The following is an 18,633-nucleotide window of genomic DNA, read 5'->3' as shown; positions in this document are numbered from 1 at the left end:
GGGAAGTGTGAAGTTATTCACTTTGGTTGTAAGAACAGAAAAGCAGAATATTTTTTTAAAAGGTGTGAAACTTGTAAGTGTTGATGTTCAAAGAGAACTGGTTGTGCTTGTACAAGGAACGCAGAAAGTTAGCATGCAGGTACAGCAAGCAATTAGGAAGGCAAATGGCTTGTTGGCCTTTATTGCAAGGGGATTGGAGTACAGGAATAAGGAAGTCTTGCTACAATTGTTCAGGGTTTTGGTGAGACCACATCTGGAGTACTGTGTGTAGTTTTGGTCTCCACATTTAAGAAAGGATATACTTGCATTGAAGGGAGTACAGCGAAGGTTCACTAAATTGATCCCTGGGATGAGGAGGCTGTCCTATGATGAGAGGCTGAGGAAATTAGACCTGTATTTTCTGGAGTTTAGTAGAATGAGAGGTGATCTCATTGAAACATACAAGATTCTGAAGGGGCTGGATAGGGTTGACACAGAGGTCGTTTCCACTGGTGGAGGAATCTAAAACACAGGGGCACAGTCTCAGGATAAGGGGCCGATCATTTAGGACTGCGATGAGAAGAAATGACTTCACCCAAAGGGTTGTGAATCTTTGGAATTCTCTACCCCAGAGGGTTATAGGGATGCCCCATCGTTGAATACATTGAAGGCTGGGATTGACAATTTTTGGTCTCTCAGGGAATCAAGTGATATGGCGAGCAGGTGGGAAAGTGGAGTTGAAGCCATGATTGTATTGAATGGCAGAGCAGTCTGACAGGCCATACGGTCCACTCTTGCTCCTATTTCTTGTGTTCAGTGTTGCCCAGAAAGCAGAAACCTTTGTCACTGACAGTGGAATGAAGAAAAAGAAGAGGGGGCTAAATGACAGTCAAGGTTAGAACAGCAGGAGGAGCATGGGCATGTAGGCCTGTAGAAGATTGTAACAAGTCGATGGAGGAATTAGGGGACTGGTTGCCAGTGGTAGTGAGGAATTTAGGGAAAGAGGAACTGGAACTGAAGGAGCTGTGATCCAACATACAGATGATTCAGGCAGATTATGTCCACCAACTGCCTGCTGTTGCTGTTGTGAGGCCCAGGCCATTTTGAGGCCCAAGCCATTATGAGATTTCAGCCTCATTTGCATTGATTCAATAAGCTGCAATCTGATGCTGCTCACCAGTTGGCAAAGACAGGAAATCGTCCAGCTTCTGCAAGCAGTCATCCTACAGTCAACACAATTGTAGGGCAGTGGGGGCACATATGGGCCAGAGTATTTTTGTAAGGCCAGGTAGAGCTACATCTCTCTGCTAGGTAAGCCACTCAACGCTTGTGCAAATGGGTGGTGTCTTCAGTGCATTTATACTTCAAAAGTTCAGTCGGGGATCTATTGCATTTAAAAAGTCCTGTTGAAACAGGCAGACTCTCCAATGCGTCCATGCAAAGACCTGTACCAAGATGGTGGCAGCTGGATTGTCAATGTAAACCATGCAGTAGGTGATCTGATGCCATTTTCAGGTTGCTATCGACATGTCTGATTTCAAAATTCTCATTCCTGTTTTCAAATCCCTCCATGGCCTCCCTATCTCTTTTATCTCCTCCAACCTCACAACCCTCTGTGCTCATCTAACCCTGACCTCTTGAGCATCCCCAATTTTAATTGCTCCACCATTGCTTCGGCCCTAAGCTCTTGGCTTCCCTCCCAACACCTCTCCACCATGCTTTCCTCCTTTAAGCTACTCCCTAAAACGTGCCTCTTTGACCAGGCTTTTGGTCATCTGACCTAATATCTCCTTATGTGGCTCGGCATCATATTTTATTTTATAATGCTCCTGTGAAGCACCTTGGGACGTTTTATTATGCTAAAGGTGCTATATAAGTTGTGGATGTTGTTGCTGCTTAAGCCAGGTGATTGCAGTTAAAATCAATCCCATCAACCAACATTATACAATACATGATAGTTTATCTCCAGGACTTGAGCACAAATAAATATGCTGACACTCCATTGCAGTGCAGTACTGAGGGATTGCTGCACTGTCGGAGATGCCGTCTTTTGGATAAGATGTTAAACTGAAGCCTTGTCTGCCATCTGGACATAAACGATCCTATGACACTATTTTGAAAAAGAGCAGGGGAGTTATCTCTGGTGTCCTGGCCAATATTTATCCCTCAAACAACATCACAAAAACAGATTATCTGGTCATTATAATATTGTTTGTGAGTGATTGCTGTGCTCAAATTGCCTGCTGCGTTTCCTGCATTACAACAGTGACGACACTTTAAAAAGCGTTTTGAGATGTCCTGTGGTTGTGAAAGGTGCTATCTAAATGCAAGCCTTTTTAAAATATATGTAGCAAGTGGATCAGACTACGTAACATGAATGTTATGTCCAATTAGGACCATGATATATATAAATATTGCATTGCAACAGATATTTTGTCGCATGTTGTTTATGTGATACAGATGCTCAAAAATATCAACACTTAATTATGCTGCTGGGAATCTGAAAAAAACAACAAAAATATTGGAATTGCAGGTTGAGAAAGAAAGGTAACAATGCAATATGACACTTTATCAATGATTGTGTGTTGAACCTTTAGAAAAGCAATCTTAAAAAAAAGGGCAAATATTTTGCCCTGGGGGCAAAAACTCAATTAGGGTGGTAAAAGAAAAACAGCAAGTTGGCAACTCTAGTCAGAATGGTAGACAAAATGAAATACTGGAGGATGGTTCTGTACTAAGATGCATTTATATATTGCCACATCACATCTCAATTCTCTTCACATTCAATGATTTACTTTAAAATGCAGTAACTAATGTTATGTAGGTAAATATATTTGCACGCAGCAGGATCCTGCATATGTGAAAGAGTTGAATAAGCAGTTAATCTGTTCCTAATGATATGCATTGAATGCAGACTAGGACACAAGGAACCTCCATGCTGATCTTCAAATAAGCCACACAGTTGTACCAAAACCACGACACAAAAGTTGTAAGGGAATAAAACCGGACAGACCACCAGGCATCGTCCAAGGCACCGGAAAGAACAATGACATACCCCGCCCATTTGACCCTGCAAAGTACTCCTCACTTACACTTGGGGGCTTGTGCCAACATTGGGAGAACTATCCCACAGACTAGTCAAGCAACAGCCTGATAGTCACACTCACCGAATCATATCTTACAGACATTGTCCCAGACACCACCATCACCATTCCTGGGTATGTCCTGTCCCACTGGCAGGATAGACCCACCAGAGATGGTGGCACAGTGGTATACAGTTGGGAGGGAGTTGCCCAGGGAGATCTCAACATTGACTCCGGACCCATGAAGTCAGGTCAAACAGAACTCACCATGCCTCCTTCGACAGCACCTTCCAAACCTGGAACCTCTACCACCCAGAAGGACAAGGGCAGCAGACGCATGGGAACACCACCATCTGAAAGTTCCCATTCAAGCCGCACCCCATCCTGACTTGTAATTATATTGCCATTCCTTCACTGTCACTGGATCAAAATCCTGGAACTCCCTTCCTAACAGCACTATAGGTGTATCTACATCAGATGGACTGCAGCGGTCCAAGGCAGCAGCTCACCAGCAGCTTCTCAAGGGCAATTAGGGATGGGCAACAAATGCTGGCCTTGCCAGCAATGCTCACAACCCATGGAAGAATAAGAAACATTTTTTAAAATGCCATGGGATCTTCTTGAATCATTAACGCCATCACACAAGACTTCGTTTAACATCTTATCCAAAAGGATGACACCTCTGGCAATGCATCACTTAAGTGTCAGCCTAGATAATGTGCATAAATCCTAGATTAGGATTGAAACCACAACCACCCCCATACATTTCACATGGAATCTGTCCTTAAATAAACCAATTTGACTCAGAGAAAGTACACTGCCAACTGAAGCAAGCTGATATAAGCCAGAAAGGCCAGTTTTCTCTTTGGAGAATATACAACAGGACCTTGTAGAGGCAAAGTATCACCCAATGTGTAGTTTTTAAAAAAACTAAGTTTCTCACTTTTCCTCCTTCCTTCAAAGTGTTGGGTGCCAGCTCTCTGGTACTTCAACCATTGTTTTTTCTGAGGCTGAGCCTGATTAATGAAAATTAGAAAGCTCTTTGACCAGTGCGGCAAAAGGCACAGCTCAGCTCACCCAGTACCCACACACTTTCACTTCCATCTGGCTGCAAAGGCTATTGTGGTAGAATTGTCTGCTGAGTATTTATTGTCCAAGGCCACATATGCAGAATGACTCACTGGGGCTAGGTACTGGAGAATGTATTCTTGCATATTCAGGACAGCAAGATGAAGAAAGTGGAATGATCAGAGTAGGTAAAATCAGCACGAATTATCGCAATGTGAATTTGGATCTCAAGTGACTTGAGATGACTGACTCCAGCACATGGTTTTTTCATTTTTGTTACTGTTGGAATTCAAGATACCTTATCACTCAAAATGCCTTTCTGATTTCAGGATAAAATAAAAGGTTGCATCATACATACCTATTCCAACAGGACGACTGGCTGCAGTGAACATATTCATGGTGAAAGCAAAATCCTCAAGATGATTCATAAACTGGCAAAAAGCCCTGAATTCTTCAAAGGAAATACTCTGGAACATAATGGAAAACCAGTTAATATTTAAGGACAGATTCCATGTGAAATGCATGGGGGTGGGGAGAGACAGCAGAGAATAGAGAGAAAAGGGCAGGGGAGAGGAGAGAGAGTGGAGAGAAAGAGAAAGAAAAAGCGAAAGAAAAAGAGAAAGAGTGGGAGAGAGAGATTGAATGAGATTCTTAGACTATGAGGCCACAACCTTTTTTCGAAGGAGGCCACACCCTTTTTTAATTTGGTTGCGTCAGCTGCAGTGATCCTGAGCGAGCTTCTCCCTGGACTTGGGGTCGATATCAAAACTCCTAAGCAAAGCCTTCAGAGTGTCCTTATAGTGCTTCCTTTGACAGCCATGAGATTGCACCCCAGACTCCAACTGTCTATAGAAAATTCACTTTGGTAACTGAATGGCAGGATTTCTGGCTACATGACCAGCCCAACTCAGTTGTGACTGTCTCAATACGGTGTGGATGCTTGGCATGCCAGCTTGGGTGAGCATCTCAGTGTCTGGTATTTTGTCCTGTCATCTGATCTGTAGAAGCTTCTAAAGGCAGCTCCAGTGAAAGTGGTTGAGGTTCTTGGCATGACACTGGTATAACAGTCCAAGTCTTGCATGTGTAGAGGAGAGTGGGCAGGATTATTGCACTAGAGACTTTCAGTTTGGGAGGCAGATTTACTCCTCTTCATTCCCTGATCACTGATGTTCGAAGTCTGCTGAAGGCTACACTTGCTTTGGCAATTCTTGTAATTGTCTCGTCATCAATATAGACAGCTTGAGAGAGGGTGCTGCTGAGATAAGTGAACTTATCCACTGCTGACAGGTTCTGGTCATGGACTGAAACCTTGGCCTCGAGATAGGGCTTTCCTGGAGCAGGCTGGTACATTACTTCAGTTTTCTTTGTGCTGATTGTAAGGCTGAAGTTGTTGCATGCATTGGAGAACAAGTCCATGCTACACTGTTTGTCCAGCTTTGAATCGGCAACTAGTACACCATCATTAGCAAATAGGAAACCGTGAAGTATGTCCTTGAAGACCTTGGATTTTGCCTGGAGTCGTCTCAGATCGAGCACCTTCCCGTCCATACAATATCTGATTTCAATGCCTGGATCACCATTGTGGAACGCATCAGAGAGCATGGCAGAGAAAAACACGCTGTAGAGTGTTGGTACCAGTACACAGCCCTGCTTAACTCCATTAGTGACTGGGAATGGGTCAGAAGACTCACCATGATCCAGGAAACTTACAAGCATGCTGTCATGGACCCATCGAACCATGTGAAGAATTTCTCAGGGCAGCTGAATTTCTTCATTACCTTCCAGAAACCCTCACAACTGACTGTGTCGAAGGCCTTGGTCAGGTCAACAAACATGGTATAGAGGTCCATGTTCTGTTCTTGGCTTTTCTTCTGGAGCTGTCTGACTGCAAACACCATATCAGTGCTTCCTCGACCTGTTCTGAAACCGCATTGACTCTCTGGCAGCAGGTCCTAGTTGAGATGTTGCACTAAGCGGTTCAGAAGGATTCTGGCGAACATTTTGCCCGTGATGGATCGGAGTGAGATTCCTCTGTGATTGTCGCAAGATTGGAGAGTTCAATCACAGAAGAGTTCAGGTGCTCCAACGAGCCTAAATACCACTAGATTATGGCAGGGGGATAAAAATCTGCCAATGCTCCTAAATGCTCCCCAGGTTACCCCTGCTGGATGTGCAAGTATGTAAACGTTGGGTGAGGGGAAGATTGGAATCGGAAGTAATACCCTCTGTGATCGTTTAGCCTGCCCAGATTAACTGTCGAAGTTCACACACGGATAATGACTGTTTAGATAATTAGCTATTGTGGCTTTCGATCCATACCTCAGCAAGAAGCCAATGTCTTCAGGGGAAGGTGGTAAGAGGCAAAAATAAAATTGTATACTGAATTTTGCTTTAACAATGAACATTGCAAAGAGAGCGCTCTAATACTTATGTCAATGTGAATATCTTCTCAACTCTCCAGATGTGACTGCCTGCCATCTTGAAAATTCTTCTAGAAGTAATTAGGGTATCCTTTCATAAGTAAGTTACAGAACAAGAAGGAATGCTTCCCACTATGACAGTCTAATAATATCCTAACATTTGATTGTGAGACACTGATGAAGAAAAATAATTGACAACTATACATCCGGCATGATTATGAAACTCCTGTTGTGTAAATGCTAATTTTTCTTGTCTTAAATGGAAAGTTACAAGCTCCTATTACAAAGAAGGATATTTATATGCATCTCTATTATCTAGCATTCCAACAACAACAACAAATATTTATGTCGCGCCTTTAACGTAATGAAACGTCCTAAGGCTGTTCACAGGAGCATTATAAAACAAAATATGACGCCGAGCCACGTAGAGAGATATTAGGTCAGATGACCAAAAGCTTGGTCAAAGAGGTAGGTTTTAAGGAATGTCTTAAAGGAGAAAAGCGAGGTAGAGAGACGGAGATGTGTAGGGAGGATATTCCAGAGCTTAGGGCCGAGGCAGCTGAAAGCACGGCCACCAATAGCGGAGGTAATTCCAGTGAGATATTAATTCAGACTGATTGACAATGTTTATATTGATTAATATTGTCATTTAGAGAAGGATACAGCTTGAGAGACTATCTTGATATTAGGTAAGTGCTGACCTCTCCTGGAGGGATTCGCCTCTTCACATTTCTCCAGTAAATATCACGGTTTTGCTCTTCGGTGAAATGGAGCAGCCATGCTGCAAACTCCTCTCTTCTCATAGTTTTCATGCCTCGAGAGAACTCTCTAAATTCAATCTCTTGCACCTCTGTTTGGAGGTCTTCCATAAATCTACAAAAAAGGACACACCAGAGATCAAAGCTGTTAAAAAGTAAAAGTCCAGTCCAAGAGCCTGTTTGAAGACATTATTACCTCAATCAAAGTACTTTAATTTTTGTCTGCAGCAAGCATTTAAAATCTGAAATTTGGCTTGAAATTTAGGCACATGATTTAACTCACGTGACATTACAAATCCAATTTTGCAAGTCCGATACAAAATGGTTATGTGATCCATGTGTGGCCTCATGGTTGCCCTTTGCAAATGTGGTGTATGACACTTGCTTGTTACATGTGTTCATTGCAGACTGTCTGATGTTGCAGATGTCCCCTGGAAACGCTGAAAGGATCCAAAAGCTTCATGCTGTGGTGACCATTACTTCTACAGGAAGCACTGTCCCTGTTTCAGATATTTCCTGCATTAGATAGTAGAACTAGACATGAAGAGAGGTCTGAAGATGTATGCGGGAGTGTAAAATTGGGAATCCCTGGGTAGTGGCAGGTGTAGACAAAATGCCCCAGGTGTTTCTGCACCTACATTTGTTGGGTCTTCATGAATTGGAGATTTAAAGCATTTGCTATTTTTGAGGATTACAGCATCTATGCCAAAACGATCACAGTAGTAAAGATTGCAATTTGAAATTCATATTGAAATAGAAAAAACTTTATTTTCATATCAATAATTATTAGAGAATACCAAAAATGTAAAACTATGTTTTACTACAACAGTCTGGAAAATATTCCATGATAGGGAATAAAAGGTTAAGCATGTAAATGGTTAATTCCAAATACAAATGGCATGTAAGATATGTAAGAAATGGAAACTGAACCACAGGATACATCAGTAAAGTATTTCAATGGATTTAAGGCTCAATTTACCAGCACAAAATGCTGTCAAAGGAAGGTCAGAGTTTGCATTTTGTTCCATATCTCAGTGTAAGCTGAGTCTGTTCTATTCACAAGTTAACAAAACACTTCTAACAACTGAAGGAATAGACTGCCACCCAGCACAGTGAATACAAATTGAACTGAAGTATATTTGAGATAGATTCTTCTTTTAATAGGGCTTTTATATTGTGCCTTTCATGTGAAAAAGGTCCTTTTTGCAGGACTAGTGGTGATTGAGCAGCAAGAAAGTAACAGAGCAGGTGAACAAAGGCATGATTAAAGGCAAAAGTTTTAAGAAAGCTTTTGAAGGAGTAAAAAGGTAGCAAAGTGGATAGTTTAGGAAGTAAATTACAGAGTAAGGGCATGTTGTTTAAAAGCCTTGCTATCAATGGTAACCAAAGGGATTAGAAGGATTGGATTTGGGCACAGCTTGGTGCAAGTGTACAGATCTAAATGACAAGGTGAGTAAATTGCTCAAATGGCCTTTTCTGGTTTGTGTTGTCTTATGTCTTACCATGTCCTTTGCCTCACTTCATTTATACTGTATTACACACATCTTGGGATGTTAAGATATTTCTTTCATTTGGCAATTTATATGATGTTTTAGTGTTCCTCACATTCTACCCTCCATAAACATAAGGTCATTTAAAACTCTGCTGCCCGTGTTTTTACTCGCACCAAATCCCATTGATCTATCACCCCTGTGCTCAGTGACAGACATTGGCTTCCGGTTAAACAACGCCTCAATTTTAAAATTCTCATCCTTGCCTTACATCCTTTCATGGTCTTGATCCTCTCTAGCTCTGTAATCTCCTCTAGCCCCACAACCTTCCGAGAGAGCTGCGCTCCTCTAATTCTGGCCTCTTGAGCATCCTTGATTTTAATTGCTCCACCATTAATGGCTGTACCTTCAGCTGCCTTGGCCCTAAGCTTTGGAATTCCCTTCCTAAGTCTCTCCTTCCTCCTTTAAGACACTCCTTAAAACCTACCACTTTGACCAAGCTTTTGGCGATTTGCCCTAATATTGCCTCATGTGGCTCTGTTTTAAATTTTGCTTTGTAACACTCCTGTGAACCTTGGGAGGTTTTAATATGTTAAAAGTGGGAACACCATCTGCAAGTTCCGCTCCAAGCCACACACCATCCTGACTTGGAAATACATCGTCGTTCCTTCACTGTCGCTGGATCAAAATCCCAGAACTCCCTCCCTAACCGCACTGTGGGTGTACCCGTACCAGATGGACTGCAGTGGTCTAAGAAGGCAGCTCACCGCCACCTTCTCAATAGCAATTAGGGATGGGCAATAAATGCTGGCCTTGCCAGCAATGCCCAAGTCCCATGAAAAGAATAAAAAAATACAAGTTGTTGTTGTTTCTGGGTCTGATTCTACATTTATTTATATCTTCACTGTCTTGCTCAAGGGTACAATTAAACATCTTTTTTGTGCTATTGTTAAGGAGCTTGGCAAAAGTAGTGAGAAACACTTATGAAAGAAACAATGTCAGCACTTAGAAATTTATTGAGAAGTTTTGAAAAAGACAAACACAAAGCAATGAAGTCATATTGAAAACCTACAAGGGCAACCAAGAGAGCTCATGAAGAAATCAGTGCTTTGAAGAGAAATCTGATACACAAAGATTGTACTTTTGTCCTTGACCTTTCCAATTTAGTTTTCACATGATTTAAACATCACAGATTGGCTTACTTTCCTCAGATATATAGTAATGAGACTGATGTAAATATCATCTTCTTTGGCCTCCTTATCTCGAGAGACAATGGGTAAGCGCCTGGAGGTGGTCAGTGGTGTGTGGAGCAGCGCCTGGAGTGGCTATAAAGGCCAATTCTAGAGTGACAGACTCTTCCACAGGTGCTGCAGAAAAATTTGTTTGTCGGGGCTGTTACACAGTTGGCTCTTCCCTTGCGCCTCTGTCTTTTTTCCTGCCAACTGCTAAGTCTCTTCGACTCGCCACACTTTAGCCCTGCCTTTATGGCTGCCCGCCAGCTCTGGTGAACGCTGGCAACTGACTCCCATGACTTGTGATCAACGTCACAGGACTTCATGTCGCGTTTGCAGACGTCTTTAAAGCGGAGACATGGACGGCCGGTGGGTCTGATATTAGTGGCGAGCTCGCTGTACAATGTGTCTTTGGGGATCCTGCCATCTTCCATGCGGCTCACATGGCCAAGCCATCTCAAGCGCGCTGACTCAGTAGTGTGTATAAGCTGGGGATGCTGGCCGCCTCGAGGACTTCTGTGTTGGAGATACGGTCCTGCCACCTGATGCCAAGTATTCTCCGGAGGCAGTGAAGATGGAATGAATTGAGATGTCGCTCTTGGCTGACATACGTTGTCCAGGCCTCGCTGCCATAGAGCAAGGTACTGAGGACACAGGCTTGATACACTCGGACTTTTGTGTTCCGTGTCAGTGCGCCATTTTCCCACACTCTCTTGGCCAGTCTGGACATAGCAGTGGAAGCCTTTCCCATGCGCTTGTTGATTTCTGCATCTAGAGACAGGTTACTGGTGATAGTTGAGCCTAGGTAGGTGAACTCTTGAACCACTTCCAGAGCGTGGTCGCCAATATTGATGGATGGAGCATTTCTGACGTCCTGCCCCATGATGTTCGTTTTCTTGAGGCTGATGGTTAGGCAAATTCATTGCAGGCAGCCGCAAACCTGTCGATGAGACTCTGCAGGCACTCTTCAGTGTGAGATGTTAAAGCAGCATCATCAGCAAAGAGGAGTTCCCTGATGAGGACTTTCCGTACTTTGGACTTTGCTCTTAGACGGGCAAGGTTGAACAACCTGCCCCCTGATCTTGTGTGGAGGAAAATTCCTTCTTCAGAAGACTTGAACGCATGTGAAAACAGCAGGGAGAAGAAAATCCCAAAAATTGTGGGTGCGAGAACACAGCCCTGTTTCACGCCACTCAGGATAGGAATATCATCACAGTCTGCATATTAGAGAAGCACAGAACTAACAGGAATAAGACCGAACTCCCATGTTTGGTTCTACAGTGGTCTGTAATTTTACTTGGTATTTTGATTGCTGCAAATTGGATAACTGTATTACCTTCTGCAGCCTCTCCAGCTCTGATGTCCTCTTTCTCCTGGCTTGGAGAAACTGGCAAATTACAGGATAATCCATGGTCAAAAACCATGGGTCAGGAAGTGATAGTTAATTGTGCATTTGAATTTCTTCATAGAAGTTCTATGGAATAACACCATCTGGGAGAAAGATCTTCAGGCAGCAAAATAACTTCAATGCTGGTATTAGTCATTGTTTGGATTGAGACACAGTGTTGTGCTGAAGCTATAGTAACTCTCATGTTCATGACATAAATATAGAGGTTTGCATTAGGTAGTAGCACGACTTGCATTGCTACTTCTGTAAAGGACTGATAGCCTGGCCAAAAGTCTATGTTTTGCAGTGTGCATTGTGGCAGGCAGCAGATTATCCTCATCAAATTGCTTGGCACTGGATTGTGCTGAATCCAGGGCAATCTGTCAAACAGAACTAAAATATTCAATCATGTCATTGAGTGGGTTGTGTTTGCTTGCAGAGACAGAAAGATTCACTGTTTTGAGTCAGTCATTCTAACAGTTGGATTGAGATTCTGAAAGTGCTGGCCACAGTAATGAAACTCAAGTAATAGTTCAGATTTCAATTTGAGCCCAGGTGTTCTGAATGGTACTCCAATTACTCATAAGAACTACTTTGATACCTCTTGGTGGTTAATAATGAATTGAAAAAATATGCAACTCAAACGACTGAACTGGTATATTCTGGTACCAGTCTTTCACAACCCCAAAAATGTTTAGTACACAGAATCAGTGTACCCAAAGATTATAATATATAACATAAAATAAAAACAAGAAATGCTGGAACCACTCAGCAGGTCTGGCAGCATCTGTGGAAAGAGAAGCAGAGTTAACGTGTACCAAAAGTGTACCCAAAGATTAGATTCCTGGCACTGAGGTCACATGATACCATTCAGATTTCTTCATGGGTCATGGAAGAAGCCATGGAGTGGCGCAGTGGTTAGCACCGCAGCCTCACAGCTCCAGCGACCCGGGTTCAGTTCTGGGTACTGCCCGTGCGGAGTTTGCAAGTTCTCCCTGTGACCGTGTGGGTTTCCACCGGGTGCTCCGGTTTCCTCCCACAGACAAAGACTTGCAGGTTGATAGGTAAATTGGCCATTGTAAATTGCCCCTAGTGTAGGTAGGTGGTAGGAGAATTGAGGGAAGGTGGGGATGTGGTAGGGAATATGGGATTAATGTAGGATTAGTATAAATAGGTGGTTGATGGTCGGCACAAACTCGGTGGGCCAAAGGGCCTGTTTCAGTGCTGTATCTCTCTATGAAGTCTCTGCCTATGTTTATTCATCAAATTCCATCCTTCTGGACTCTCACTCCAATTCATCACTTATCCTTGTTTTGATTTATTCTAGCAATCAAGAATAAGTCAAGGGTAAACTGCTGTCTGGATGTAAAATTGCCAATGTGGATTTGCTGCCCATTATAGCAACCATCTGATTTTCAATCCCATTGATTTGAACAGCTATTGAAAATTGGGCAGTTTTTAATATTGGATAGTTGATTCACAATGCTAGCTTCAAGCTAGGTGGCAAGTTATATTTGGCAGGTGACAGCTTTGCTGTGATTAGTTACTTACACTTTGTACAGTTTATGGACAGTGGGTTGGGGTTAGAAAATAAACGATTTCTTTAAAGTCCTTGCTAGGTCAATCTGCTATGTAATTCTGTAAGCATTTTAATTAAAGTGCTTGTTGTAACACTTCAAACTGACTGATAGTACAAGAAAATTCTAAAGATGGCTCAATCATAATTTTCTTTTAAATAGTGCAGGAATTGATGATAAAAAGGATACTGGAAAGAACCATGACTGGGGAACAGGTACTAAAATACCATTGAAATGCACAGAACAGATGGAGGCCAGTCAGCCCATCATGTTTGTGCCAGCAGTTCACCACAATAATGTAAAACTAATCATATTGTCCTGTGCTCTCCCCATAGCCCTGCATCTTGTTCTGATTCAAATATTTGTTCAAGTTTTCCTAAAAATGCAATGGTTTCTCTCTCTCTCTCTACCACTCCGTCAAAACCAATACACAGAAACTTCTCCTAACCTCTCTTAGGGCAGGATTTCAACTGAATAGACCTGCACACAGTGGGGAGGCCAGTAGTGGGTTGGGAACCTGCTTGCGATTGAGGCGGGCTTTGCCGTGGCTCTTTACCTCAGCCACAGTATTAGCACCCCACTTCTAGGTTTCCCGGGCAATCAGAGAGAGTAGGGAAGATGACGCGTCGAAGGATTTCTGGTTGAAGGGAACGCAGCAGAGGTCAGAATGGCTAAACTGTACATTGATTCCTGTGGCTGCTGAAGTCACAGGAATGAAAAGGAGATCTGGGAAGGCTCCGCCTAGGTCTTGGACACTTACCTGGAGGTCATGCTGCAAGATTTGAGGTACTGAAGTGAGGTGATGATTGCCAAGTATGGGACAGGGGGGCAGACACCTGCCTCATCAGCTTGGATCAGGAGAAAGCCTTTGACAGAATATCGCACAGTGGCGCAGTGGTTAGCACCGCAGCCTCACAGCTCCAGGGACCCGGGTTCGATTCCGGGTACTGCCTGTGTGGAGTTTGCAAGTTCTCCCTGTGTCTGCGTGGGTTTTCTCCGGGTGCTCCGGTTTCCTCCCACATGCCAAAGACTTGCTGGTTGATAGGTAAATTGGCCATTATAAATTGTCACTAGTATAGGTAGGTGGTAGGGAAATATAGGGACAGGTGGGGATGTTTGGTAGGAATATGGGATTAGTATAAATGGGTGGTTGATGTTCGGCACAGACTCGGTGGGCCGAAGGGCCTGTTTCAGTGCTGTATCTCTAATCTAATCTACACCTGCTCTCCAAAATGGGGTTTGGGGAAGGAGTCCACAATTGGATCCAACTGCTCTACACAAACATTAGTAGTGCAGTTTCAATCAACAGGTGGGAATTGGAATGTTTTCGGATCAAATCTGGAGTCAGGCAGGGCTGTCCTCTCTCCGTTGAATTGTTTGTATGCTGTATTGAACCTTTTGCAGAGTCAATCAGGGTGGATGCGCTCATACGAGGGGTGGCAATTCCAGGTAGTGGAGGCACTCAGGTCAAAATCTCCCTATATATGGACAACATCACAGTCTTCTGCTTAGATCCACTGTCAGTTCTCAGACTGATGAGCATCTGCGACCAGTGCAAGCTGGCCTCGGGAGCCAAAATAAATTATGGCAAGACGAGGCTGTGTCTTTTGGGAACTGGGCCAACCGATCCTTTAACCCCCTCACCATCAGGTCAGACTAGTTGAAGGTGCTGGGAATATGGTTTGGAGGGGCTAGAGTGTGTGCCAAAAACTGGAAGGCGCGTATTGCCATCATGAAACAGAAACTGGGCATGTGGGAGCGACACTCCCTCTCCATTGCGGGTAAAAACCTGGTCATCAGGTGCGAGGCTATCTCGGTGTAAACACATCAAACGTCATCCTCACATCCCGATGGCTACCTTTGTGTGCGGCTCCATCAAGTTGTGTGTTGACGCTCGGCACGCAAACACCAAGTGTTACTATGTACTGAGGTTCTATCTGCCCCGGTGTTGCGAAGGATGGGTCTGGCCACGTTGCCGTGGAACGCTTCATTCAGTTGGACTGAGCCATACCACCTGTTCCTCATTGAAAGTTTTGTACAGAGAAACACATTTGACCACAAGTCACAAGTCCATCAGGCAGTGGTCCGCAAGTAACATACTTGAGGCTCTGCGGGATGGTGGATCCTGTTGGATGCATCCCCGAGCAGACTGTCAAACTCACCGCCAGAACTTTCAAACAAGCACCAAGACATAGCTTGGCTGGTGGTGAGAAGGGTCCTCCCCGTCAGATCATTCCTGCATGCCCGGAATCGCACTGCATCCGCATGCTGCCCTCGAGGCAGTTGCAGCGGGAAAGAGACCATCGCCCACCTCCTTCTGGAACGTGCCTTCGCAAAGCAGGTCTGGAAAGAGCTGAAGTGGCTTTTGTCGAGGTGACTAGTGGAGTGCTGCAAGGATCAGTGCTGGGGCCTCAGCTATTTACAATCTAATTTAATGATTTAGATGAAGAGACAGAGAATAATGTATCTAAGCTGGCTGATGATACAAAGGTAGGTGGAAAGGTAAGCTGTGGGGAGGACACAGAGATGCTGCAAAGAAATATAGACAGGTTAAGTGAATGGGAAACAAGATTGCAGATGCAGTATAATGTAGGGAGATGTGAAGTTATCACTTTGGTCTTAAGAATAGAAAAGCGAGTGTTGATGTTCAAAAGACTTGGGGGTGCTTGTTAAAAGAATGCAAAAAGTTAGCATGCAAGTACAGCAAGCAATTAGGAAGGCAAATGGCATGTTGGCCTTTATTTCAAGGGGTTTGGAGAACAGAAATAAAGAAGTCTTGCTACAATTGTGTAGGGTTTTGGTGAGACCACATCTGGAGTACTGTGCGCAGTTTTGGTCTCTGCATTTAAGAAAGGGTATACTTGCATTGGTACAGTGAAGTTTAACTAAATAGGTCCCTGGGATGAGGGGGCTGTCCTATGATGAGAGGCTGAGTAAATTGGGCCTATATTCTCTAGACTTTAGAAGAATGAGAGGCGATCTCATTGAAACATGTAAGATTATGAATGTGTTTGATAGGGTAGATACCGAGACATCGTTTTCCCTGGCTGGGGAATCTAGAACAAGGGGGCACAGTTCAGGATAACAGGCGGATCATTTGGGACTGGGATGAGGACAAATTTCTTCACGAAAAGGGATGTGACTCTTTGCAATTCTCTACCCCAGAGGGTTGTGGATGCACCATCGCTGAATATATTTAAGGCTGAGGTAAACAGATTTTTGGTCTCTCAGGGAATCAAGTGATATGGGGAGCAGGCGGGAAAGTGAGGTTGAAACTCAAGATCAGTTGTGATCATATTGAATGGAGCAGCAGGCTCGATGGGCTGTATGGTCTACTCTTGCTCCTATTTCTTATGTTCTTATGGGCAGCACAGTGGCGCAGTGGTTAGCACCGCAGCCTCACAGCTCCAGCGACCCGGGTTCAATTCTGGGTATTGCCTGTGTGGAGTATGCAAGTTCTCCCTGTGTCTGCATGGGTTTCCTCCGGGTGCTCCAGTTTCCTCCCACATGCCAAAGACTTGCTGGTTGATAGGTTAATTGGCCTTTAGAAATTGCCCCTAGTATAGGTAGGTGGTAGGGAAATGTAGAGACAGGTGGGGATGTGGTGGTAATGTGGAATTAGTGTAGGATTAGTATAAAATGGGTGGTTGACGGTCGGCACAGACTCGGTGGGCCGAAGGGCCTGTTTCAGTGCTGTATCTCTAAACTAAACATAGGCTGTTCCCCGGGACTCACACCAAAATAAACATCGGCTGCTGGAGGACAATCATTTGGATAAAGATGCACTTTGGTCTGCCCGAAACCTGTTGGTCTTCCAGTGCAAAGAGTTATCGCGACCGAGTGTTGTAGACTGGCATATTCCAAGGTCCTGGACTACATGCCGAACGACGCACTAAAGCTTGGGGCAGCTGCAGCAAAGGCTCAATGGGAAAAGGTCACTGTGTAAAACCCTCCCACCATAGTATAGCGAGGGGCTGGAACCTGTGTAAAATCCTTTGGGCTGAGGCACCAGAGAATGTTTGGCATGAAACATAGATGTACATTGTAAATATAACCTGTAATTTGTAAATATAACCTGTAATGTCAAATGTAGTGAGGCACCTCATGTATGTATAGAAAGAAACTGATCTGTATTGGATTTTATGTAATGTCAAACTTGAACTGTTATATAATGAATTTTTACAAATTTTATGAAATAAAGTATATTTTTGGAAAAAAAAAGTTTGCCAAGGATGGAGAAAGAGGTCAGCCTCTCAAACCAAGCAGGCATGGATGGAAGTGGCCAAGAAAGTGAGCAGCTGGAGTGTGGATCCTCAAACCTGGATACAGTGCTCCAAGAGGATCAATAACCTCAGGAGGGCAAGAAAGGTGAGTGCCAAAACACTTTCAGCAGCCAACCCCCACATTCTGAATTCCCCAGCATTCTCCTGCACAGCACTCTTCAGTACCACCCCCAGCAGTTCCACTCATTCCTCTCTCTCCAGGCACCTCACATCCCCATCTGAACAGCCAACACTCACACTCACCCTCATCTTTGTGCCATCTCACACCAATGTCTCACAGTCACCCTCTACAAATGCTGTCCCTGCCTCTTCTCCACACAATCCATTTTTCACACTCACAACTTTCTGTTTTCTTTCCTTGCAGGAGGTAATAACACAGATCTCCAGGGAGAGGCAGAGAACTGGGGTGGGGCACTGGGTGGTCCTCCAGTGATAACCACCTTGACAGTTACTGGCAATGCATGCTCACCTGGTCCACTGGGAAGGGGGGGTCTTGTTCCAGGTAGCTGCAGATGTCAGCAATGACCTTCTGTGAGAACCTGAGGCACTGGTGCTTAGACATGTCAGGAGAACTGATCCTGTGCCTGTAGGCCCTGTGTTGGAGTCTCACCTCCTTCCAGCTGGATCTCAGTGTTCATCCCCTCTACCCTGTGGCACGGCAGGTGTCTGTGGAGAAGGCAACTGGTGTTGCTGTTGATGTTGCTCCTGCTGCTCCTCTTGTCCCTCATTAGAGGTACAAGGTAGAGCTGCAAAAGCTGCTGCCATGCTGCAGTGAAGGCTGACAGCAGGGAAGATCAGATCAAGGTGAGTGAAGTGCAAGACAGCTGAACTGACTTCCAAGAAGTTCGAAACCATCTGCCAAGCAGTAAGAGCACACACTCACTTGTTTTTTTTGAGGACAAGCGTCTCACCTGGCCATGGCTGCAGCTCTTTAGTTTCACTGTTTGATGCCTTCCCAGCCTGTCAGTTTCACTGAAGAAGCACTCTATGAAAACCTTGCATAATTTTAAAATCCTCAATTAAATCTCCTCTTATCCTTTTCTGCTCCAGTGGAAATAGTTCCAGTATCTCAATTCTCTTCTCATAACTATAGCTTCCTGTATCTGTAAGGTGAATCGACGCAATAAATGCTCTATGGATTTAACTGTGGCTTCATCGATGTTTTGGAAAATTTTAACATTATTTCTTTACTTTTGTACTCAATGTTCCTATTCATAAAACCCTAAAGGCTCCTGGATTTTTGTTTTAGTTTTATCTACTTTCACTCATACTTTCAGGAAATTTTGTCTTTCTCTACTCTGTTCATTCACATCCTTCAGTGTCTTTTCATTAAATGTATACTTCCATTCCTTGTTT

General features: G+C 43.9%; 1 protein-coding gene across 1 annotated transcript in view; it reads right to left on the bottom strand.

Moving 5' to 3' along the window:
• Positions 1 to 18,633, bottom strand: part of micu2 (mitochondrial calcium uptake 2) — a 572,589-nt gene that overhangs the window by 16,369 nt on the left and 537,587 nt on the right. The window contains exons 10-11 of the mRNA XM_068033641.1: positions 7,252 to 7,423; positions 4,489 to 4,597 (exon numbers count right to left, since the gene is read on the bottom strand). Of these exons, the coding sequence (XP_067889742.1) occupies positions 4,489 to 4,597; positions 7,252 to 7,423 (281 nt within the window). The remainder of the gene's footprint in view (positions 1 to 4,488; positions 4,598 to 7,251; positions 7,424 to 18,633) is intronic.

Source organism: Heterodontus francisci, chromosome 6 (assembly GCF_036365525.1).
Source record: "Heterodontus francisci isolate sHetFra1 chromosome 6, sHetFra1.hap1, whole genome shotgun sequence".
Classification (NCBI taxonomy): Eukaryota; Metazoa; Chordata; class Chondrichthyes; order Heterodontiformes; family Heterodontidae; genus Heterodontus; species Heterodontus francisci.
The sequence above is the reverse complement of the archived record's forward strand: the minus strand, read 5'-3'. Positions and strand labels throughout refer to the sequence as shown.